This window comes from Jaculus jaculus, chromosome 1 (genome assembly GCF_020740685.1).
Source record: "Jaculus jaculus isolate mJacJac1 chromosome 1, mJacJac1.mat.Y.cur, whole genome shotgun sequence".
Lineage (NCBI taxonomy): Eukaryota > Metazoa > Chordata > Mammalia > Rodentia > Dipodidae > Jaculus > Jaculus jaculus.
The window spans coordinates 42,809,682-42,835,476 of NC_059102.1; the positions used below are offsets into that span (position 1 = coordinate 42,809,682).

Below are 25,795 nucleotides of genomic sequence, written 5' to 3' on the forward strand. Positions count from 1 at the left end.
AACAGCCTGGATCACCCCTGCTGTCATTCCGGGAATCATACAGAAGCCACACCTGGCACCTTGAGCTCCTGAAGATAATATAACTTCTGATTTACACATCTAAGAATACAGCAGAAAACCTAAGCATTGAAATAACTCTGGATACAAAAATCTCTAATACAAAAAACACAAAAACAAAACAAAACAAAAAAAATTCAAGAGAACATAATTCCTTCAAAAACTATAAATTTAACAGAAATAGCCTTTTAGCAAGCCTGAATTGATGAAATTTCAGGCACAGAATTTAAAAAAATGATTATACCTATGCTCAAAGAAACCAAAGAAGAAATCAAAGAAGTAGACATTCCTGAAGGAGAATACAGGAAACTAACTTAATCAAATAAAAAGGTAAGTATAAGGTATGAGTAAAGAAATAGAAATACTGAAGCACTACCATCTGAAATAGAAAAAATATAAAACACAGTAAGTCAAGTAAAAAGCTCTGAAGAAAGTCTCTCCAATAGAATGGACGAAGAAGACAAACATCTGAGCTACAAGGCGGCAGATCATAGATCATTCCAACCCACAGAAAGACAAACTAATAGAAAAGTGTGAGTAGAAATTTCAAGACATTTGGGGGCATTAAGAAGAGACAGGGTATAGAAGGAGAATAGTTTCAGTGTAAAGGCATAGAAAATATTTTCAACAAAATCATAAAAAAATTTCCCCCAAATATGTTAATAGAGACAGGAGTCATTTAGAACACCAAAAATATAAGACCAGAAAAGAACCTCTCCTCCCCATATTATAATTAACCTACAATATACACTCTGTGTGTGTGTGTGTGTGTGTGTGTAGAGAGAGAGAGAGAGAGAGAGAATAGTAAAAGCAACTGACTGCCTACAAAGGCAAGCCCATCAGAATCACAGCAGATTACTCAACACAAACTTTAAAAGCGAGAAGAGCTTGGTATAATGTATTTCAAGTTCTAAAAGATAATTACCAACCCAGACTACTCTATCCAGCAAAGCTATCTGTCATAATTGAAGGAAAAACAAGAACTTTCCATTATAAAAACAGGCTAAAGGAATTTATGACCACTAAGCCAGCTCTACAGAAAATATTTGAAGGGATCCTTCAGACTGAGGGGGGGGTGGAAACCCATACATATATGAGAACACAGAAAAGAATAAACCATGTTCATGTAATAGTTAATGCAAAAAGGTAACAGAAATACAACAAACACTATAAAATCAAGAAGAATGGCAGAAATAAGTATACACCTTTCACTAATAGCTCTTAGTATCAATAGTTTCAATGTTCTATCCAAATGAGACAGACTTTTCAGAAATTCAAAATTTAGCATAGTGGGCTGGAGAGATGGCTTAGCAGTTAAGGCAGTTGCCTACAAAGCAAAAGGACCTAGGTTCAATTCCCCAGGACCCACGTAAGCCAGATGCACAAGGAGGTGCACACATCTGGGGTTCATTTGCAGTAGCTGGAGGCCCTGGCATGCCCATTCTCTCCCTCTCTCTCTCTCTCTCTCTCTCTCTCTCTCTCTCTCTCTCTCTCTCTCTGTCTCTTTCTCTCTCTGTCTCTCAAATAAATAAATAAATAATATTTTTAAAAAATTCAACACAGTGCTGAGCAGTAACAGTGGAGTGTCCAGCACTAAATTAGACATCTTGGGCTGGAGAGATGACTTAGGAGTTAAGCGCTTGCCTGTGAAGCCTAAGGACCCCAGTTCAAGGCTCAATTCCCCTGTACCCAAGTAAGACAGAGTCACAAGGTGGTACATCCATTTGGAGATCTGGAGTTCATTTGTAGTAGCTGGAGGCCCTGGTGTGCCCATTGTCTCTCTCTCACTCTCCCCCTCTTTCTCTCTGTGTCTGTTGCTCTCAAATAAATAAATATAAAATAAATAAAAATAAAAATAATAAATAAATAAACATCTCTATCACACCCTCCAAAGCTCAGGGACCATACAGAAGAGATGATAAAAAGAATGTAAGAGCCAAGGGAAGGGGAGGCATGCTTACAATGATGTCTTCAAGATACAAAGTGGCCTTGATATTCACAGTGGCTGACACTACCTACACAATACCTGCATAGCAGGAGAAAAAAATGATGATATTAAAATAGAAGAGAGACTAGTTTGAGAGAGGAAGGGATTCAAAAGAGGGGTGATTTTGGAGAGGGAAAGGAGGGATAGTGGGAGGAGATTATTGTATATTATGTACATTTATGGAAGCTATCAATAAAACATTTTTAAAAAGTTCCTTCAAAGCAAAGGAAAATATCAGCAAAGCAAACAGAAAACTTACAGAGATCACTATGTATCCCAGAATGGCCTAAGTCTCCCAAATCCTGGCAGTACAGGTATGTACCACTACACCCAGTTTATATGGGACTGGGAATTAAACCCAGGGCTTGTGTATGCTAGGCAACTACCCTACCAACTGAGCTAAATGACTAAATTCTTAGCAGCAGCAGTAAGGCAAAAGAAAGAAAGTATAGGGCTCTAAGTAGAGAAAGAATAATTCAGTTATCCCTATGTATAGATAATATGATCAAAAACCAAAAGACCCTTAACACCTCTTCAACAAATGGTGCTGTGAAAACTGGAGTTCCACATGTATCCCTCTCAGCCTGCATAAAAAATCAATTGGAAATGGGTCTAACACCTTAATGTAAGATGTGAAACTTTGAAATTACTATGAGGAAACACTTCAAGCTATGGGCATGGACAATGACTTTTGTACAAGGCAGCAAGCTCAGGAAATACCAAAAAATGACAGATAGGATCCCATGAAATTAAAAAGCTTCTGCACCAAAAGAAACCTTTGAAGACAGTGGAAAGATATGAAGAATAAGAGAAAACCTTATCCCAGTAAGAATGGCTCTCATCAAGAAAACAAACAAATGTCTGGCTAAATACAGAGAACAGGAGGAAAGGAACCCATCTGTATGCTTTTGGTGAAATGTAACTTAGTACAGCTACTATGAAAATCAGCATGGAAGTTTCTCTGCATGTTCATTCAAAGTGACTTTACTCACAATTAGACAAATTATAGATTCAGCCTAGATTCCCACCAACTGAAGAACAAATAAAGAAAATGTGGCTGGCCGGGCGTGGTGGCGCACGCCTTTAATCCCAGCACTCGGGAGGCAAAGGTAGGACGATTGCCGTAAATTCAAGGCCACCCTGAAACTCCATAGTGAATTCCAGGTCAGCCTGGGCTAGAGTGAGACCCTGCCTCAAAAAAACAAAAAAACAAACAAACAAAAAAAGAAAATGTGGCTTTTACATCTAGTAAGTATTATTAAGCCCTAAAAATAAAATTATATGCAGGAAAATAGATGGAACTAGAAACTATTATGTGAAATAAGTCAGAAACAGAAAAAAAAAAAAACACTTCAATTTTCCTCACATGACAAAGACAGATTTAAGAAAAGTCATGAAAGTAGAAAGAAGGCTATTGGATCAGAGAAAGGGGACTATAAGTGAAGGGAAAAGGGAACAAAAGAGGGTAATGAAATGAGTATGTTCAAATTACATGACATACATATATACATACATGTACAGAAAGTTCATAATAAAACTCATTATTTTTTACAATGAATATTCACCAATAAAAATCTATTTTTATTAAATTTTGAAAAAAATATTTTATATATTTTTATTTATTTACTTGACAGAGGAGGAAGAAAAAGAGAAGGGAGAAATAGGCCAGGGCCTCTTATCACTGCAAACAAACTCCAGACATATGTACCACTTTGTGCATCTAGCTTTACATGGGAGCTGGGGAATTGAACCCAGGCCAGCAGACTTTGCAAGCAGGCACCTGTAACCACTAAACCATCTCCTCAGCCCCTTTCATTAATTTTATTTTAGAACCATCATCCTTCATGCAGTTTTCCAATATGATGTGGTTGCTGTATTCGCAACATTGAAGTGACTGCACAGTCTTGGGTCCATCAGCATTCCATCAGGGACGGTGGAGGAGGACCTCACGTCCACACCCCTCCCTGAGGAGTTACTGGCAATGAATGATTGCTGAGGGAGAGGGAGACATTTTCCTCAATGGTAGGTGGCACATGCTCTGGTAAATAATCCCCCACCCATGCTTACGAAGGCTCCTAATTTGAACTCAGTGGGACAGAGATGGAGAGGTGGCTTGGTGATTAAGGAACTTGCCTACAAAGCCAATGGACCCATGTCTGATTCCCCAGGACCCATGTAAGCCAGATGCACAAGGTGCTGCATGTGCCTGGAATTTGTTTACAATAGCCAGAAGCCCTGGTGTGCCCATTCTCTCTCTCTCCTGCCCTCTCTCGCTCCCTCTTTCTCTCTCTCACATAAATAAATATAAAAGTAAATAAATAAATAAAAATGGGACACACCACACATACAAAGGATGAAAAAGACTGATAAGCAGAAAAGGTATGAGTTTGGGAGAAGGGGTTGACTGGAAGGGGGAAAGGGAGGGAGCACAACAGAAAGTCACAGGAGGAGATTATATGTAAAACACACAAATACACGTATACAAATTGTCAACAAAAAGAAACACTTTCCTCCAACTATCCTATTCAACTCCTCATAACGCATTAGTGATTAAAAACATTGGATTTTTTTTGTTGTTGTTGCTATTGCTTTTCATTTCAAACAAAGGAAATGGTTGGTGGCACTTCTTTAGGCTCCAAATTAAATACCATATTTTTGTGTTTAGCTTAATTTAAAAAGTTGATAAAATTTATTTCTATGTGTATAAAAATTATTTCATTTTTCTTTTAACAGTAGTCTGGATATACATAATAAGAACATTCTCACTCTATCTTTCAGCCTCTGTAGTCCTCAAGAGAAGAATTAAATGTTTCAGTCTATTCTCACTCAAATGTCCTTAAGGCATCGTGTGTGTGTGTGTGTGTGTGTGTGTGTGTGTGTATTTCATCAAGAGAAGATGATGTAAAGATCAAGATGTGGCAAGATGTGGATGTCCTATAAATATGTACCAGGACAGAACAATGCTCATGTTTCACTTTTTAGCTCTTGCCTTAAAAATATCCAGTCAGGGCTAGAGAGATGGCTTAGTGGTTAAGCGCTTGCCTGTGAAGTCTAAGGACCCCAGTTCGAGGCTCAATTCTCCAGGACCCACATTAGCCTGATGCACAAGGGGGCGCATGCATCTGGAGTTTGTTTGCAATGGCTGGAGGCCCTGGCACGCCCATTCTCTCTCTCTCTCTGCCTCTTTCTCTCTCTGTCACTCTCAAATAAATAAATAATAAAAATGAACAAAAAAAATTTTTAAAAATATCCAGTCATTCCACAGCCAGTGCTAACTAGGAAAGCCATTGGTTATACTGACTTTCATCCAAACTCCTATGACAGCTTATTTCTACTGAAGTTAGGGTTTTGTTTTGGTCTTAAAGGGATGAAAGTTATAGTTATTTTGATTGAAAAGTAAAACTAATTTAAACATCAAATAACTTTGGCTAGATCCTTTATAAATTGATTGATAATTACAGAGAAGGAAATATGCAAACTGAGAATCTAGTTTCAACAAGAAAGCATCAAACTAAATTAAAGTATAAAATACATTTTGGTAAGTAACTTACATTGTACTTTTTGGAAATTGTTTATACTTACAGGCAAATGAGTAAACACTTGAAAGATGCTTCTCAAAAAATTAATAAGATCCATTAGATAACCACTAGCTCGTCCATCTGGCTCAGCCATCGTCCAGTCATAATCAGCCAGCTGAACAAATTCGTCAATTTTTTGATTAAGTTTGGTATATATTTCTCCTTCGGCTGCATGTCGAGCATCCTAACAGGAGACAAAGTAACAATCAGAAACAGTTACAGGAGATAATGAAGCAAGTTTGGTATTATAGTCATGTATGCAAAATCCAGAAAAAAAAAGCTGTTGGTGTTTGTTTGTTTGTTTTTCTGGGATATCACATCTTTTCTTCTCTACCCTTACTATCATCCTTTTTGTCTATAAGCAAATGAATACTGCATAACATATTAACTCCTAACTTGTTCTTACAGCAAGAAAAAGGCTCCTAGAGAAACCAAATGTCAGAAAACAATCCATTAAGAATGCAAAAGACCACACTAACTCACTAAGGAAACTATCACAGAAAAAAAAAAACAGAATGTAGTTATTTTCCCAGATCCACAGAGGACTGGCTCCAGGATCATCCTCCCCATCCCTGTCCCAGCCCACAGGCCAAATTATTCCTAGGATGCTCAAGTCTCTTATTAAAAGGTATAGCATGTGCAAATAACTTATACACAACCTCCTGTATATTTGAATCATCTATAGTTTCTAATAAAGTCTAACAGAATGTCAATGAATGCAAAGAAGACTCTCCTCCCCACTTGCAGGAACACCTTACTTGACCTGAGTTAGGCTTGTCCTTTCCCTATGGACATTTATCTAAAACATCGAGAAGGCAAGTCAGTAAAGTGCTTCCCTCACAGGTGTGAGGACCTGGATTCAATGCACAAACCCACATAAAAATCTTGTAATCCCAGAGGTGGTGAGGCAGACACAGGTGAATCCCTGGGACTCACAGGCCAACCGGCCTACCATACTTGTCTAGCTACAAGCTAATGACAGACCCTGCCTCAAAAAACGTGGCTGAAAGCTGGGTGTGGTGATGAATGTCTTTAAACCCAGCGTTCGGGAGGCACAGGTAGGAGGATCGCTGTAAGTCTGAGGCTGCCCTGAGACTACATAGTAAATTCCAGGTCAGCCTAGGCTACAGCAAGACACTACCTCAAAAAAACAAAAAAAAGAAAGAGAAAAAGAAAAGAAAAGAAAGGTGGCTGAGATGTACAAACTCTCTAAATATACTTCTAATTTTTTAAAGGTAGCTGGAGCAAGAGGAAAACCTGAGGTTGTTCTCTGAACTCTACACACATGCACATACATAGATACACACATGTACCCACACACATACAAACAAGTACACATACAACACACATATGCAGACATACATAAGCCAAAAATATAGGGACAAATTTTTCAAGAATGATGCAATAGGTGGTATATTGCAGTTGGGACACATAACAGGTTAAACACAAAGCTTAAAGGGAAAAACTGGAAAATGTGATGTCTATAGACATTTTTTTAACTGTCATACTTCTGGGAATCTAGACCATATATACATATATATTGTAGGTCAATGTACATACTTATAAAAAACGAGAAAGTTCTAAGTTCTTATGACTGACTCTGAAGCTCTGTACAGACAGGAAATGGAAGCGGAAAGCAAAGTCATGAACTTCCATCTCAGTACTGTAAGGCATGCCCCAGCACACCCACACAGAACCCCTTGGCAAAGACCAAGGGGTATAGTGGTTTCACACTTTTAGGGAAATTAAAGTACTGACAAAGGTTCTTTATGGGTCATTTATTCACTATTCATTATTAGAAAGGATGACAAATGTTCAACCACAATTTCTTGACACCTCTCTCACTGAGTAGTGAGAGCTCACGTACTTCCCTCGTTAGCTGGACAGATGACTTACGATTGCTTCATCATGAGTCAAACAACAGTGGACATAATATGTAACTTAGGCTAGGACCTAAAAGCCAGCGTAGCTGTCACTTGACTTCAAGCATTTCTGCATGAAGCCCCATGCTGATGTGTCATAAGTTTAGTTACCAGCTGGGTGTGGTGGTGCAAAGATTCAATGCCAACACTCAGGAGGATTTTCAGTTTGAGGCCAGCTTGAACTACACAGGCTGTTCAATGCCAGCCTAGGCTACATAGTGAGATCTTGTTTCAAAAATCAGGCTAGCAAACAAAGGAAAAAGTAATCCCAGTTATCCTGGAGCTATAAAGAAGGAAAAGTTGCCCATTTCAACACGAGCAGAAAAGCCTCCAAATGATTCTAATCCTTAGCTCTTGAGTCTTGCTCCAGGCTTCAGGCCATCCCAGCTGAGCACAATATTCACAACAAAGTCATCCTCACTATCCTCTGACCCACAGACCCTGGGAACATAATTTAAATGTGTATTTTAAGCCAGTAATGTTTTTTTTTTTTTTTTACATTTGGTTGGGTGTTTTTAGTTCCTTTCAATTTTTTTATTAACAACTTCCATGATTGTAAACAATATCCCATAGTAACTAACTTTTAAAAAAATGTTTTTGTTTATATTTTTTTAATTTATTTGACAGTGACAGAGAGAGAGAGAGAGAATGGGCATGCCAGGGCCTCCAGCCACTGCAAACGAACTCCAAATGCATTTGTCCCCTTGTGCATCTGGCTTATGAGGGTCCTGGGGAATCAAGCCTCGACCCAGGATCCTTAGGCTTCACAGGCAAGCGCTTGACGCTAAGCCATCTCTCCAGCCCATAAGCCACTAACTTGTTAATGTGCCTTTTGATATTTTTATACATATATCTTATGTTTTGATCATAGGTACCACATAATTCCCACCTGTATGCCCCTCAGTCTCACTGTGCCCTTCACCTCATCACTTAACGGTGGCTATGCCATGGAAAAGAATGACTCCTCCATCCCTGGCAACCTTTAACTGCCATTTGCTCATGAGGGAAGAGTAGCCTCCTAAGCCCCTCCCCTATCTGTGAGAGACTATTAACTGCTCCCATCACATTCAGGTCTTGTACTGGTAACCACAAATGGTGTACGTTCATGAATGTAATGGCATTGTCACTAGACATCAGAGTTCCAAAGCATTCCTCCCCACACTACAGCTCTGGAATTCATTCTATCTATCTTCTGGGATGTCTGCCGGGCCTGGAAGGGATGATGTATGCGTCTCATTTAGGCCTGAGCACTTATCAATCATTAAGTCACTAACTTTTGAGGTATTTTATTAATTGGTAGTTAACTGGGACAGCAACCGACATAAACACTCCTTTATAGGTTCCTGCTTTTAAATGTCAGAAGATAGCTTGAGGACCAGGAAACTTTTGGTTGCAGCCCATATGATCTGTCCTTGTATGGCAAGCATTTTATCATCTCCCCAGCTCGTCTCTTGAAACTCATAATATGGGTATTAACTCAAAGTTGAGAGAAGAACTATCTAGAAATTTTAAAGTCATAAGGGAAAACAACAATTTTAATCTGAAGAAAAATTATAAAAATAATGACTTACAAAAATCACTTACATTATAGTGAAATTAAATAATTGATTATATGTTTTTGGAGCTCACTTTCAGTGAAAAAGTGATCCCAATTATACCTTTGGGAGGGAGCAGAAACTAAACAAAAATGAAGTAGAGGAGCTGAGTGTGGCAGAGCATGCCTATAATCCCAGCACTCAGGAGGCAGAGGTAGGAGGATCGCCATGATTTTGGGGCCACCCTGAGACTACATAGTGAATTCTAGGTTAGCCTTGGCTAGGGCAAGACCATATCTCAAAATAACAACAAAAGGTATACGATATAAAACTTCATTAGTTATTTTTGTTATTGTTGCTATCAAAGACTTTTGTAATTATTCTACTATGTCTACTTTTCTGACCAGGGGAAGATTTACTTTTCTCATAAACTTTTTAGGTTAAGGCAAACTTTAAAATTTTTTTTTTAAAGTTCAGAGGAGCATTTTTAAATAAGTTTACTAATGGCTTCCATAATTTATAATAGCAAGCAAAGAAATCTAAATCAGGCATCTAGTGGCTGTGCTGAATGGGAAAAATATCAGTCAGCAGTTTTGAACAGGAACATGTTTCACAGGGAACATTTCAAAGAACTTTTCCAAGAACCAGGAGTTCCTGCTTATCCAAACCCAAACAAATACAGCCATCAGGAAATATGTGCCCCTGAGACTGCATGAACTGGCACACTATAAACCTATGACTCCACCAGAAGTCAGGGACATATAAACTAATTCCTAGATAAAATTGTAAGATTCAGCTTACAAATTAATTCTTCCTTTGCTTGTTAAAGAAATAGTGCCATCTAGAGGCAGAAATGTCCCTAGCATAGTTTAAAACAGTTTCAATGACTAAAACTTAAATGCCTGCTTTTACACTATAGTAGTTCTCATCAAAGGTGTACAACATGCACAAATTCTACCTGTAGCCCCTGGGCCACAGGCATACATGTTTTGAATAGAAGCCAAGTAGTAACAGTTAAACATTTTAGTAAACATCTATAATTTTCTAGTATCTGTGCTCCTTTCTTAGAAAAGTCCCCAAGTATTTTCTGGAAAATCATCTTTTCCCCATTCATAGCATAATGTGTTTGGCAGAGACTGAATCTATATAGAGCTCCAATGATGGATCCCAATGAGGTTTAGAACTGTGACTGGGAAGAGATTTTGCTCTCCGAAGAGAGCCTAAAGACACTAGGCCACCATGGCATCATGCAGAGACTGAAGATGAGGCCAAAATTTCATAAAATAGAGTTAAAGATTAAGAAGGGACTCTTGGATCCTTGAAAGTCTCCTAAACAACTGACTTTAGCCTCCCCTAGAACCTGCCCTATCCTTGGACTTTTCCATTACAATGATCAATACTTTTCCCAATACTTTACTTTTTAACATATTTTTGATTAGGGCTTGACATGTTGCCAAAGCTGGTATCCAATTCCTGAATTCAAGTGATTCTCTTGCCTTACCCTCCTAAGTAACTGGAACTATATATATAGGTATAAGCCACTTACACAGCCCCATTATTGTTAAAGAAAGACTGGGTTGGTTTTCTTGTCAATTTTCTGTTAATACCACTGATTAGTATAAGTATCTTACAGAAATATTATATTAAATAGGTACAAAAATGTTATATTCAATTTTATTCATTTAGAGTAAAGGAAACCCTTTTATGACTTTCTTGAGATATTAAAAATCTAAGCAAAAGATAAGGTTGAAAGTATTATAATAAGTAGGACTCCTTAGCTAAGTTTTCCTACTCTAATTTAGGTAAGTTTTCCTACTCTAATTTAGGAAACTGTGCCAACTAGTCATTTAATTTTGAATTAGAAATTTTTATATGTTATTTATAGTGTAGACAACATTCAATTCATGATGTAATGAGCCTGATGACAAAGGGGTTTAGATATAACTATACAATGAAACCAAGCAGGCATGATGAGGGAAGGAATGTGATAGTGATTCTAACAGGAAGAAGAGCCAGTTTAAGAAATCATAGCTTTAAAAACTACATAGGAAAGCCGGGCGTGGTGGCGCATGCCTTTAATCCCAGCACTCAGGAGGCAGAGGTAGGAGGATTGCCGTGAGTTCAAGGCCACCCTGAGATTCCATAGTGAATTCCAGGTCAGTCTGGGCCAGAGTGAGACCCTACCTTGAAAAACCAAGAAAAAAAAAAAACAAAAACAAAACTACATGGGGCTGGAGAGATGGCTTAGTGGTTAAATACTTGCCTATGAAGCCTAAAGACCCTGGTTTGAGGCTCGATTCCCCAGGACCCACGTTAGCCAGATGCACAAGGGGCACATGTGTTGGGAGTGTGTTTTCAGTGGCTGGAGGCCCTGGTGCACCCATTCTCTCTGCCTCTCTATCTGCCTCTTTCTCTCTCGGTCTGTCGCTCTCAAATAAATAAATAAAAATAAACAAAAAAATAGAATTAAATTTAAAAACTACATAGATAGCTTCTTTAGATGTTCAGATTGTAGAACAATCAAGGAAAGTTTTATTCTAAAATCAATTTTTAAATTAAAAGATTTGCTTGTTTATGCTTTTTACTCTATTAGTAAGGGGTTGCTAGTTCAGTTGGCTACTTTTCACTAGTTTTTTTTTTAATATGCCATATTATTGTGATGGATTTACAGCTGTAATCACTGTCAGTTCAAAATGAAAGAAATAGGTTGGAAAGATTGCTCAGTGTTAGGGACAAATGCATGCAAAGCCGGGTGGCCCAGGTTCAACTCCCTAATACCAACATAAAGCCAGATACACAAAGGAGTACATGTGTCTGGAGTTGGTTTGCAGTGGCAAGAGACCCTGATATACCCATTCTCATTCTCTCTCTCTCTTTCACTGCAAATAGTTTTTTTTTTTTTTGAAAAAAGGAAGAAATCTTGAGGTGGCAAGTTGGAAAATCTCCACAGAGCCAAATTAAAGATCCCTGATGACAAAGAGGGAAAAGTGGGATATTTCTGGTTTAAAAGGGAATGGTCTATTTTCCCCACTATCTTGATGGAAAATTGCTTCAACAAGAAGTTTGGGCTGGAGAGATGGCTTAGTGGTTAAGGCGTTTGCCTGCAAAGTCAAAGGATCCCAGTTCAACTCTCCAGAATCCATGGAAGCCAGATGCACAAGGGGGTGTATGCATCTGGAGTTCATTTGTAGTGGCTGGAGGCCTTGGCGCACCCTCCTTCCCTTCCTTCTTTCCTTCCTTCCTTTCTTTCTCTCTCTCTCTCAAATATAAATAAATAAAATATATTTTTAAAAAAGAGAAGTCTTCTCCTACTCTCTGTCTACCTCTCTCTCTCAAATAAATAAATAACCTTTTTAAAAAAATGGGGGAGGGGGCTGGAGCTGGGCATGGTGGCACACACCTTTAATCCTAGCACTCAGGAGGCAGAGGTAGGAGGATCGCTGTGAGTTCGAGGCCAGCCAGTAGCTACATAGTGAATTCCAGGTCAGCCTGAGCTAAAGAGAGACCCTACCTCGAAAATCCATAAGCAAGAGGAGAGGGGACTGGAGAGATTGTTCAGTGATTAAAGGCATTTGCTTGCAAAGCCTGATGACCCAGGTTCCATCCCCCAGTACTCATGTAAAGCCCGAGGCAACAAGCGGCACATACATATAGAGTTCATTTGCATTGGCACGAGGTCCTGGCATGCCCACACTTTCTCTCTGTCTACTTCTTTCCCTGTGTCTTTGTCTCTCTCACAAATAAATAAAAATATTTTTTAAGGGCTGGAGAGATGGCTTAGTGTTTAAGGCGTTTGCCTACAAAGCCAAAGAATCCCAGTTTGAATCTCCAGGACCATGTAAGCCAGATACACAAGCGGGCGCATGCATCTGGAGTTTGTTTGCAGTGACTGGAGGCCGTGGCATGCCCATTCTCTCCCTCCCTCCTCCCCTCTCTCCCTCTCCCTCTCCCTCCCTCCCTCCCTCCTTCTTTCTCTCTCTCTCTGCCTCTTTCTCTCAAATAAATAAATAAATAAAATAGTTTTAAAATAGTTTTTAAAAGAAGTCTTGCAATAGTTTTAAATAGCCATGTGTATATGGTATGTATGGGTGTTAATTTCAAAAGTCTAAGATACTGTTAGCTAATGTCAGAGACCACTACTAAACCTGTCACCAATCTAGTAAAGTGGAGGGCAAGCTAGTAAAATAGTACACAAAATAATTCATTAAGAAAGCATATATGGGGCTGGAGAGATGGCTTAGCAGTTAAGGAACTTGCCTGCGAAGCCTAAAGACCCATGTTCAACTCTCCAGATCCCACATAAGCCAGATGCACAAAGGAGAGGCAAGCACAAGGTTGCACATGCCCACTAGGTGGTACAAGTGCCTGGAGTTCGATTGCAGTGGCTGAAGCCCCGGCATGTTAATTTGCTCTCTCTGTTTCTCCCTCCCTCTCTCTCTCGTGCTATCTCTAAAATAAAATAAAAATCTTCAAAAAAAGAAAAGAAAAGGAAGCATATATGGGCTGGAGGGATGGCTTAGCAGTTAAGGTGTGTGCCTACAAAGCCAAAGGACCCAGCTTGAATTCCTCAGGACTCACATTAGCCAGATGTGCAAGGTCATGTATCTGGAGTTCGTTGGCAGTGGCTGGAGGCCCTGGTGCACCCATTCGTGCGCATGCTTTCTCTCTCTCTCTCTCCCTCTTTCAAATAAATAAATAAAAATAAAAAAGAAAAGAAAACATGTATGACACAGATGAAGCACTGTGTGTGTGCCTATATGCTTACTGGAAGGAAGCAATTGGGGAAAGGGACAATGAAAGTGCTTATTTCCATTATTAAGCCAATAATAGGAGTAAGTTTTGTAGTCACTGGGCTGAAAAGAATTAGGCTAAGAGGTTAACTGTGCAATCCAATTTAGGTCTGTAATCAAAACTATACTTCAAGCATCTCTGTACAATTGACACCAGGATGATTTACTCACTACAAGTGGAAACTCTTCTGTATCTATCAGTAATTCATTCTAATACTGATTTAACAATTCTTGCCAAAATGTTTCTTCATATTAGTTTTTTTAAATTATTTATTTATTTGCAAGCAGAGAGAGAGAGAGAGAGAGAGAGAAGACAGACAGAGAGAGAATGGGCGCACTGAGGCCTATAGCCACTGCAAATGAACTACAGACACATGTGCCCCTTGTGCATCTGGCTCATGTGAGTCCTGGGGAATCGAACCTGGGTCCTTTGGCTTTGCAGGCGAACGCCTTAACCACTAAGCCATTTCTCCAGCCCCCATATTAGTTTTAAGACAAATTCCTTTTCAAACAGACCCAAAGGTAGAAGTAAAAAATACCTAATCTTCAAGCACTGAGTTAAAAACTGCTTTCATTTTATTATAAAAACAGAGCATTTACTTAGTTGTTTGTGAAAACAAAAGTGCTAAGGACGCAGCTTGGGGCTAGAGTGCTTGCTTAGCATGCAAAGGTCCTGAGTCCACTCCCCAGCACTGCAAAACAAACAGTAGGAATGAGAAACAGATGTGCCGCTATTTGTGCAAGCAGAACCCGATTCTCGGTCTCCAAGCAAACCCACTCACCTGCAGAAGTCTGCTGTGGTTGAAACTAAGCATCTACTACAACTCTAGAGTGGTGGACAAAGAGCTAACACTCTCCCAACAGGCACATTCTGAGAAATACAGCTCCACGCTCTCCTAATCTAAGACCATCATATTCCAACATCCTGGCTTTTTTTACTTAGAACTAATGACAAAAATTGCTTGAAGAACTCAAAGAATATTAGACATCAAGGTAATTCATTTTAATCAGAAAGTACTGAATAAGCAGGTGAAACAATGTTGGCAGTTAAATATGCTTATAACTCAGTTAATGAATTGCCTCTTATTGAGTATGACTATAAGGACACAGCAATAAATCAGATTATAGAACATCTAATATAAAAGATAAGAATCAATTTATCCTTCTAAACAAGAATCTAAAAATTTCAGAGTTTTCTTCTATACTATGGCACTTGAATGATACTATTAAGTGTCTTCTACAGGTTTTTTCTTTCTCCTATGAGAAAGGATTGCTTTTGCTATGGGAGGGGATAGCTATTTGTATCATATCATATCATATATCATATCATATCATATCATATCATATCTAGTGCTCAGCATACAAGTGATATACAATAAATTTCTCTATGCTATCTACTTTAATCTTAATAATGATCTTACATAAGGTAGCATATAATTTTATAGATGAAAAAAATTGTAGACCAGGTGTAAATCTAGTGCATTTTATAAAGATCAGTTAGTACATTACTATTTTTAATTTAATTAAATACCTAATGCAAGGGGATTGATGTTACTAGACTACACCAGTATGAAGGCTAATTTTGTCAACTTGGTTAGCCTAAGAGATGTCTAGAAGATGAGTAAAGCACATTTCTGTGTGTCTCTCTCAGGGATTTTCCAGAGATAACTGGCAAGTGGCCCAACTAAGTAGAGAAGCCCTGCCCTGCCCTGAATGTGGGTGCGCAGCACAGTCAGTGGACTGGAGGGTCAGATGGAAGGAAGTGCAACGAGAGGAGGTCTGCCAGCTCAGCCTCACTCTGCTTTCTGGTTGCCATGAGGTGAGCTGCACTGCTCCACCATGTGCTCCCCACCTTGATGTTTGCCTCATCTGAAGCCCAAAACAAGGTCACCTTGGACTAAAACCTCTGAAACTGGGAGCCAAAATAAATCCTTCCTCCAAACTGTTTCATTCAGGTATTTATCACAGCAACAAAAAGCTAACACAACCAATGTCTTCCTTTATAACTCTAAATCAAGAAAATAGCTTAAGGGCTGGAGAGATGGCTTAGCGGTTAAGCGCTTGCCTGTGAAGCCTAAGGACCCCGGTTCGAGGCTCGGTTCCCCAGGTCCCACGTTAGCCAGATGCACAAGGGGACGCACGCGTCTGGAGTTCGTTTGCAAAGGCTGGAAGCCCTGGCGCGCCCATTCTCTCTCTCTCCCTCTATCTGTCTTTCTCTCTGTGTCTGTCGCTCTCAAATAAAAAAAAAAAAAGAAAATAGCTTAAAACAAATTTACAAAATATCTTCATCTTGTATTCTGTTTCAAAGAATCAACTAATCTTTCAGAATATTCCATGTCATTATCCAAACAGAAATTTTCTTTCATCCAGAAAAAAAGGAAAACATCAATGGTTTCTTTTTTTCTTCAGATCATGGCCAAAAAAAGATGGGAAGAGCTGGAAAGATGGCTCAGCGTGACAATTCCCCAGTACCAATGTGAAGCCAACTGCTGTCTGAAGTGGCAGGAAGCCCTAGCATACTCATTCCCTCTCTCTTCATCTGCCTATTTCTGCTTTTTTTTTTTTTTAGTTTTTTTTGTTTATTTTTATTTATCTTTTTGAGAGCGACAGAGAGAGAAGGAGGGAAGGGGGGGTGAGAGAAAGAGAGAGAGAGAATGGGCACGTCAGGGCCTCCAGCCACTGAAAACAAACTCCAGATGCTTGCGCCCCCTTGTGCATCTAGCTAATGTGGGTGCTGGGGAATATTGCCTTGAACCGGGGTCCTTAGGCTTCACAGGCAAGCACTTAACTACTAAGCCATCTCTCCAACCCCTATTTCTGTTTTAAATAAATAAAAGATGGAAAGCAAATTTCATACTTTTAAATTCTTACTTTTTTGTTTGTTTTTTTCCAATTTTTTTAAATTTATTTATTTGAGAGCGACAGACACAGAAAGAAAGACAGATAGAGGGAGAGAGAGAGAATGGGCGCACCAGGGCTTCCAGCCTCTGCAAACGAACTCCTGACGTGTGCACCCCCTTGTGCATCTGGCTAACGTGGGACCTGGGGAACCGAGCCTCGAACCGGGGTCCTTAGGCTTCACAGGCAAGTGCTTAACCGCTAAGCCATCTCTCCAACCCCTATTTCTGTTTTAAATAAATAAAAGATGGAAAGCAAATTTCATACTTTTAAATTCTTACTTTTTGTTTGTTTTTTTCCAATTTTTTTTTTTTTTTTTTTTTTTTTTTTTTTAGGTAGAGTCTCACTCTAGCCCAGGATGACTGGACACTAACTTTGTAGTCCCAGGTTAGCCTTGAATTCACAGTGATCCTCCTACTCTGCCTCCCAAGTGATGGGATTAAAGGCATGTGCCACCATGCCAGGCTTACCTCACATATTTTATTTCTGAACATTCATATAAAATTATTGAACTATGAAGCAGTAACAGAAATTAATTTAATCTAATTCAATACTACCATTGTTGTCAAAATATGAACTATGCTTTAGAAAGTCAATTTTTTCCTCCATTTTAATAAAAAGTTTAAACTTTGTTTTTTGAGACAAGAGTTCATATAGCTTAGACTGGGCTCAAACTCACTATGTAGCTGAGGATGACTTTGATCCGATCCACTTGCCTTCACTTCCTGAGTGCTAGAATTATAGGTGTGTGCTACCACATCGTGTATGTGGTAATGAAAATAGAATCCAAGGCTCCATGTGTGCTGGGCCAGCACTTCTATATCCCCAGCCCTTACTAAGATGTTTAAAATGCCAAAAAGCAACTGACAGATAGTTACTATTGAGGGCAAATGGTTGTCTATAGAATCTAATGGAATCACACATATAATAAAAATTATCTTTAATTTTTTAAAGTTTGCTTACAGTAATTGAAATGAAAAGTTTGGGTTGGATTTTTATATACCTTAAATGTAGAAAGCCCATAAAGTCTTGTCGTATGAACGGTTTCTTGAGACATATTTGTAATGTTAGTTATAAAATCCTCAAGGTATTTACAAGCTTGTTCCAGGTGTGTTGTGTTTATGATGATTTGCACTAGCTACAAAACATGAAATATAACAGCAAAATACAAGTTACACATATGCAAGACCACCTGATTTTTTTAAAAGAGATTATCACTTCTAGCAACTCTACCATTTCTGCACACTTAAAACAGGATACAAGTGATTAGCTAATTTCAAGAGTCTGCTGCAAATACTGTATGTGAATACTATGATGGATATATATCAAAATTATATTGTCAATAATTTTAAAGTAACTTTCATAGTAATTTTCAAATGCTATATATTTAATAAAAATGAGAATTTTGACTGTTCATGGAAAGTCTGGTGATTAGAAATCTAAATATATGTTCTTGTATTTCCAACTATGCCCTATTCCCCATGTAAATTGTTTTTCTCACATTTCTTTTCCTCGCTCTTTTTGTTTTTTGTTTGTTTTGTTTTTCAAGGTAGGGTTTCACTCTAGCCCAGGCTGACCTGGAATTTACTATGTAGTCTCAGGATAGCCTTGGACTCATGGCGATCCTCCTATCTCTGCCTCCCAAGTGCTGGAATTAAAGACATGCCACCACACCTGCCTTCATATTTCTTTAATTAACACTGATACTTTTAGTTTTTAAAAGTCTGTTTAAAATAATAAATTTAAAATATAAAGCCAGTTGTATAGGATAATGTTAAGCAGTAACAATTTATAATAATTTTTATATATTAAAATATTTGGCAGTGTGTCTTCTTAACCTACCTCTGTCAAACCTATATGAGGTTTCCTAATAAGGTTCAGTAAACAGCTATTCAAAGTTCTGGTCAACAGCAGATTTGTTGATTTCCTAAGCATATCATCTATTTCTGTTGAGCTAAAAACAAAAGTTGTCATTAATTAAACTTTCCAAGAGAACAATTAGTTAACACTTCTAACTATATGCAGTCCAATGCTTTACCCCTTTCCCTTCTAACATTCCAAGTCATTTAGAGCAATTTACAACATAATTTGTTCTAAGTAATCTTTTGTATCTTATATATGCATATATAAAAATTATATATCTTTATATATAAATTCAACATATTTATAACATATATTAACTCATATTTATTAAACTATAAACTTCATTTAATTTCATCAAGGGGAAATTTTTACCATACAGCAAAATGTTCACCTATACCATAACTTAAATGTATAAAATCAATCAACACCTAAAATCACAACATATTTAGCAGAAAATAATAAAACTATTCTTAAATTATGACTATTATAGAATGGTTACTATGTAAAATACTTCATATACAACCATAGCTAAAAATTACTATTTAAATTTAAATTAAAATAAATTGTGGAGGGCTGGAGAGATAGCTTAGCTGTTAAGGCACTTGCCTGTGAAGTCTAAGGACCCATGTTTGATCTCTCCACAGATCCACATAAGCCAGACGGACACAGGTGATGCAAACGCAAGGTCGCACATGAGCACTAGGTGGCCCAAGCTTCTGGAGTTTAATTGCAACAGCTGAGGCCCTGGCGCACCAATTCTCCCTCTCTCTCTCTCTTTCTCTCTCTCTCTCTCTCTCAAGTTCTCTCTAAAAAGTAAATCAAGATGAAAAAAGAAAGAAAAACCAAAATAAATTGAGGGGATAGGGATATAGGTCAGTGGTAGATTACTTGGCTAGCATATATGAGACCATGAGTTCAGTCTTGAGTATACACAAACAAGAGAAAACAAAAAAATTACTGTGGTCTCTCTGTAGATGTACTGAATTAGCAGACTTAGCTTTCTTTAAAAATTTATTTATTTATTTATTTGCAAGCAGAAATAGAGAGAGGCAGAGATACAGAGAGAGAAAGGGAGAGAAATACGGACATGCCAGGGCCTCCTGCCACTGCAAAAGAACTCCAGATACATGTACCACTTTGTGCATCTGGTTTTATGTTGGTACTAGGTAATGAAACCTGGATCATCAGGCTTTGCAAGCAAGTGTCTTTAACTGCTGAACCATCTCTCCAGCCCACAGACTTGGTTTTTTAATTTTTTTTTTAATTAAGAACATACTTTGTAAGGATACATCATGTGTTGCTACTACCTTTGCCCTCCTCCTTGTCCCCATTCCACTGAGGGTCCTCCTCAGTGGGGTTGCTGGTATTCCCCATGGGATTGTGGGTTATGCACTGTGGGAGCAGTAGTCAGTTATTGAGGGGAGGCAATGCCTCTGGGTATGACGTCCCAAACTGTGGCTTTACAATCTTTCCATCCTCTCTTCCGCAAAATTCCCTGAGCCTTGCCTTGGTGGGTGAGTTGTAAATCTACTTCAGTGCTGAGCTCTTAGGAGCCTCTGGACCTCTGCTTTGGTGTGTGCTGACTATCTTCAGCGTCTGTCTCTGTTCATCCTGGCCCTGATTGTCAGGCTCACCAAGGAAGCAACACGCTTGCTCATCTCCTCAATTCCTCTGTGGTTTCACATGGGCCTTGGCTGAAATGCAAGGGGCTCTCACTACCTTTCTGCCCACACACCCTCCAGCGCAGGAGATCTGGGCCAGACTTGGCTTTTTTAATGTAATTAAGCTATCCATTTCTTCTGAGATTGTCAAAAACATTAAAATAAATTGCCTTAAACTCATTTTAATTTGGTACGAAAAAAACTCAATAATGTTAAACATTTTAATGATTTCTAAAGCTAGTACCAAAATCTATTTTTTCTCCTAACCACCACACCTTCAACTTATGGGAATAATAAGTTCTTGGATATAGCCTTGTGGTGGTTTGATTTAGGTGTCCCCTATAAACTTAGGTGTTCTGAATGCTAGGTTCCCAGCTGATAGAGATTTGGGAATTAACGCCTCCTGGAAGGAGTGTATTGTTGGGGGTGGGCTTATGGGTGTTATAGCCAGTTTCCCTTTGCCAGTGCTTGGCACACTCTCCTGTTGCTACTGTCCACCTTATGCTGGCCAGGGGTGATGTACACTCTCTGCTCATGCCATCATTTGCCCTGCCATCATGGAGCTTCCCCCTCGAGCCTATAAGCCAAATAAACCTCTTTTTTTTCCCCACAAGCTGCTCTTGATTGGGTGATTTCTACCAGCAATGCAAACCTGACTGCCACAAGCCTCATTGTTAATGTAGGTAAGTTGTCCTTGGATCATAGCTTCTTGGCTATGATGACCAGCTATATCTCTAGACATTACCAATATAGGAAGATGGGTGGTAACAGGGAAAACCAAAATTACCTCCACTTTAAAACTTAAAAGTGGGCTAAGATTTTAGCACCTTTTTACTTTTAAATTAAAACATTACTCTGAAAAGTCTAAAAGCAGGCCAGGCGTGATGGTGCATGCCCTTAATCCCAGCACTTGGGAGGCAGAGGTAGGAGGATTGCTGTGAGTTTGAGGCCATCCTGAGACTACATAGTGAATTCCAGGTCAGCCTAGGATAGAGCAAGACCCTACCTCAGAAAAAAAAAAAAAAAATCTAAAAGCACAAATACTAACTTAAAGATATATTTACAGCAATTTAACCCTAAGCGACATCTGAGCACGTAAGCCTTTCCAGGGAAGTGGCAGCCCACTAAAGAGTCACGATATGAAAACGATTTGTAAAGACAGTTATAATAAAGACGCACTTCACACTAGTGAACTTACCTTCGGTGTAATGACTCTGAAAATTTAAGGCTGGCATAAATAAATTCTTTAACTTGAATGTAAATATGAGGCACTGACTGAGACATGGGGAACTTCTTTGGGAAAGCTTGCTGTAGAAAGAGAAAATTAATACTGTTTTTGAAATTTAAAAGACATTTTAATCTCTTATAAATGTAAAAACCCAAGTTGATTTCTCATTTCAGTCAATAACAACTACATAAATTCTATGGTTATACATCTACATTATTTTGACAGTTTCAAGCATGTATATATTTTGATCGTATTCATGCTGCCCTTTCTTATTCCCTTCCTACTCCTACTAAATCCTTCTTTCCACCTAATCCCTTCTATTTTCATGCCTTTTTTTTTCCCCCAGTGACCCAGCTGAGTTAACCCAGGATTACTCATATGAGCATAGTTGGAAAGCTATTTATTGGATACGGTTTTAAGTAGCACTGCCTGGCCTTGAACTACTGACAATTCTACTGCCTCTGCCTCTGCCTCCCAAGGGCTAGGATTACATATGCTGCCATGCCTGGCCTATTTTTGATATTTTTAAAGAACTCCAGAATATTTCTGAAAAAAACTGCATAGCTATTTAGCCTTATAAAAAATTATGCAGAGCCATTTGGCCTTATACTTAAATCACATTACTAGACTTCTATCAAGAAAAGGCCACACATCTGAATGCCTCTTTGTGTTCTGATGACATAGCATTGAGCAGAGATACTTAGCTGTTTGCTTCTTTGTATTCATAGTACAAGAGCCAGGGTGGCCATGACAGTTATACAGTCAGCTTGCTGGTTCAGAGCTTTTGAGCAACAAGAAGATTCCCTTTACTTAGCTTGACTGAAGGCTTAAAGCAGATTCAAGAAGCTATCAAGTTCATTTCATAATCCCCAGAATTTATCTTTCTTACAGAAGCTTTCTGGCCATCATACCAGCAAACACTGGCATACAGCCAATCATTTACAGTGTGCTATTTTGGCTAAACTACTTTATCCATCAATATCCACTTTAAAATTCCCAGGCTCTAGAAAAGGAAAATTTCTCCAAGATTTTCACCCAAAGCTTCTCATCTATACATTATGAAGTCTAACCTATACTTTTCACCTTCACTGCAACTTTGCTACGTTAGTGAAGGCACTCTCACTGAGGTCACCAATGATCTGCTAGCTGGTCCGTCCAATGGAGCTTTCTAGTTTTTCATGTAGCTAACTTCTTTGAAGTAGCTGATACAACTGGCCCTCTTCTGCTTCTTAAATAGGGTCTCTCTTTTCTTGGTATCCTGACCCTCCCTGGCATTTTGCCATTTTTCTACCTACTCTAACTTTTAAAATACTATTGCTATGACTCAGGGTTTTATCCTAAATCTTCTTTTCTTACTATATGTACCTTCTCCTTGGATGATCTGAGATACCCTCATGACATGAATCACCATACAAATTATACTAACTGCCAAATCTTCAACTCTAGATCAATTCTCTCTTAAAGTCCAAATCCATACACCTAAATACCCATCAGACCCTTGGCTATGCTATATTAGGTATACTAATTCCAAAAGTGAAATTAAACTTTTTTCTCCTAGCCTCCTCCTTGTATGTCTCCCATCGTGGTGAATGCTGCTACAAGGCAGAAAGTTGATTATTATACTTGATCCCTTTATGTTCCTAACCCTTTGTATGCAAATTACCACTATCTCCTATTAGTCCAACCTCATACATGTCTCCTAAATCAAGTTACATGAGCATAGCTTCTATTCAGGTCCCCAACCTCCCTTACCAGAATGATTGTGAAGCTGTCCTGGCTGGTGTATTACCACCATCCTTACTCTTCTCCAATACATTCTTTATGATTTAGCCAGAGTCATTCATAAAGCAAAAATGTGAATGTTCCTACTGCTTAAAACTCCTGTGGCTTTTTTACCCTTCATGATAAATGCTAGTCTCCAGAATTATATGTAAGGGCTATTATGATCTGTCCTTTTCTTCTTCTCCACTTACACTTCTTTTCTTTTAAAAAAAAATCTGGATCTATAGAGACTGCTTAGTGGTTAAGGTGCTTGCCTGCAAAGCCTAACGACCCAAATTCGATTCCCCAGTACCTGTGTAAGCCAGATGCACAAGCTGGCACGTGCATTTGGAGTTCATTTTCAGTAGCTAGAGGCCTTGGCGTGCCCATTCTCTCTATACCTGACCCTCCTTCTCCCTCTCCCTCCCTCCCCCTCCCCTCTCTCTCAAATAAATAAATATAACATTATTTAAAATATTTTAAGAATCTGTTTATTTATTTGAGAGAGAGAAAGGACAGAAACACAAAGAGAGAATGAGCACTGAATCATCTCTATCACACCTTCCAAGGCTCAGGGTCCATTCTGGAAGAGGTGGCAGAAAAAAATATAAGAGCCAAAGAAAGAATAGGGCTTCTTACAATGCACTCTTCCAGACACAAAATGGCCTCCATATCCATGACCTTGCACTGTCTGGCACTACCTACACCATTATAATAGGAGGAAGAGATGAGGACATCAAAATAAAAGAAAGACTGATTTAGAGGGAGAGGGGATATGATGGAGAGAGGAGTTGCAAACGGGAAAGTAAGGGGGGAAGGAATTATCATGGTTTATTGCCTACAATTATGGAAGTTGTCAATAATAAAAAAATAAAAACTATTTTAGGGCTGGAGAGATGGCTTAGCAGTTAAGACACCTGCCTACAAAGCCTAAGGACCCCATGTTCAACTCCCCAAAACCATGTAAGTCAGACACATGAGGTGACACATGCACACAGCATGACACACGTGTGGAGTTTGATTGCAATGGCTGGAAGCCCTGACACGCCAATTCTCTCTCTCTCTCTCTCTCATTAAAAATTTAAAAAAAAAACAAACTAGTTTATACCTTTTCAAGGTCTGAATCTTGAAATGGAAATTTACTGGTGACTGTTTTATATTCTTCCTCACTGGAAATAGGGATGGGGCTGTAATTATCCTCTTCAAAAATGTCCCTGTTAATAAAAAGGAAAATTAACATCTTATTATTCCAAAATGTATCATTAGAATTCTATTAAACAGTATCTTAAAAAGCAAAGCTCCTACAAAAGAATTTTTTTTGTTAAAGGGCCAAACTAGAAAATACTAATTATCCAGAATTCTAAAATTATCACATATGTCTTATCACCACAATCCATATTTAATATCCTCTTTTTTTTAAGTTGGCATACAGAGATCTAGGTATCATTCATTCTGGCATTTTCAAATATAATTTGCTTTTGTGGATTTCTGTCCCACCTTCACCCAACCCTATCTTCCTCCTCCCCAGCATCAGTTTCCTTTGTCTACTAGCTTTACATCCTCCTAGTATTTTGCTTTTAATTTTCCAGTCAAGAACCAGATAATACAATCTGAATAAGTTCACTCATAACTAAAAACAGTTCAAATTTCTTGATAAGAATAATTTTCAATTTTTTTGTTATATGTCTTTTCTCTTTCCAACTGTGAGTTTTTAAAGAGTGGAAAAATATTTTTTTATTTATTTACTTGTGCACAGGACCCCTTGCAGCTAGGAAGGGCCACACAAATGGGCTCAGTGGCTACAATGGGCTCAGAATGGAAAGGGCTTCTGTTGCTTTGAGTCTAAAGTACCTACAAACCAACTATGTAACCATCCTTTTTCCCTGGAGACAAGAGAACATGTTGAAAAGGTATAGAAACAAAGGCAAGTATATTAGCTTGGATATTTAACTACTAGATCTTCTGTAGACTTCTGTGTGAGTGGAAAATAAACCATCTCCATTCATTAAGATTTGGTGAGCTCTTGTAACTGCAGCATAACCTACCTTGTCCTAAGGTAGCTGCTCTCCAAAATCAACTTACTTTTAACCAATAATTTAGTGTGATTAAAAGTTACTGAAGTTGGGCGTGGTGGTGCACACCTTTAATCCCAGCACCTGGGAAGCCAGAGGTAGGGGGACTGCCATGAGTTCAAGACTACCTTGAGACTACATAGTGAATTCCAGGTCAGCCTAGGCTAGAGCAAGACCCTACCTTCAGAAACCAAAAATAAATAAGTAAAGAATATGTGTGTGTGTGTGTGTGTGTGTGTGTGTGTGTGTGTGTGTGTGTAATAAATATATATGTAATAAAAGTTATTGAAACCTGGCATAGTAGCACAAGCCTTTCATCTCAGCCTTTAGGAGGCTGAGGTAGGAGGGATCACCATGAGTTCAAGGCCAGCGTGGGGTTACAGAGTGAGTTCCAGGTCAGCCTGGACTAGAGTGACACCTTGTCTAGGAAAAAAAGAAAAAAG

At 38.6% G+C, this 25,795-nt stretch overlaps 1 protein-coding gene across 2 annotated transcripts in view; it reads right to left on the reverse strand.

Moving 5' to 3' along the window:
* The window catches only part of Exoc6 (exocyst complex component 6), a 192,708-nt gene that overhangs the window by 80,023 nt on the left and 86,890 nt on the right, over window positions 1–25,795 (reverse strand). For both annotated transcript variants that reach the window (XM_045141871.1, XM_045141870.1), the window contains 5 exons: window positions 24,389–24,494; window positions 21,490–21,599; window positions 18,610–18,721; window positions 17,771–17,905; window positions 5,627–5,806 (listed from right to left, as the gene is read on the reverse strand). In XM_045141871.1, coding sequence (XP_044997806.1) covers window positions 5,627–5,806; window positions 17,771–17,905; window positions 18,610–18,721; window positions 21,490–21,599; window positions 24,389–24,494 — 643 coding nt within the window. The remainder of the gene's footprint in view (window positions 1–5,626; window positions 5,807–17,770; window positions 17,906–18,609; window positions 18,722–21,489; window positions 21,600–24,388; window positions 24,495–25,795) is intronic.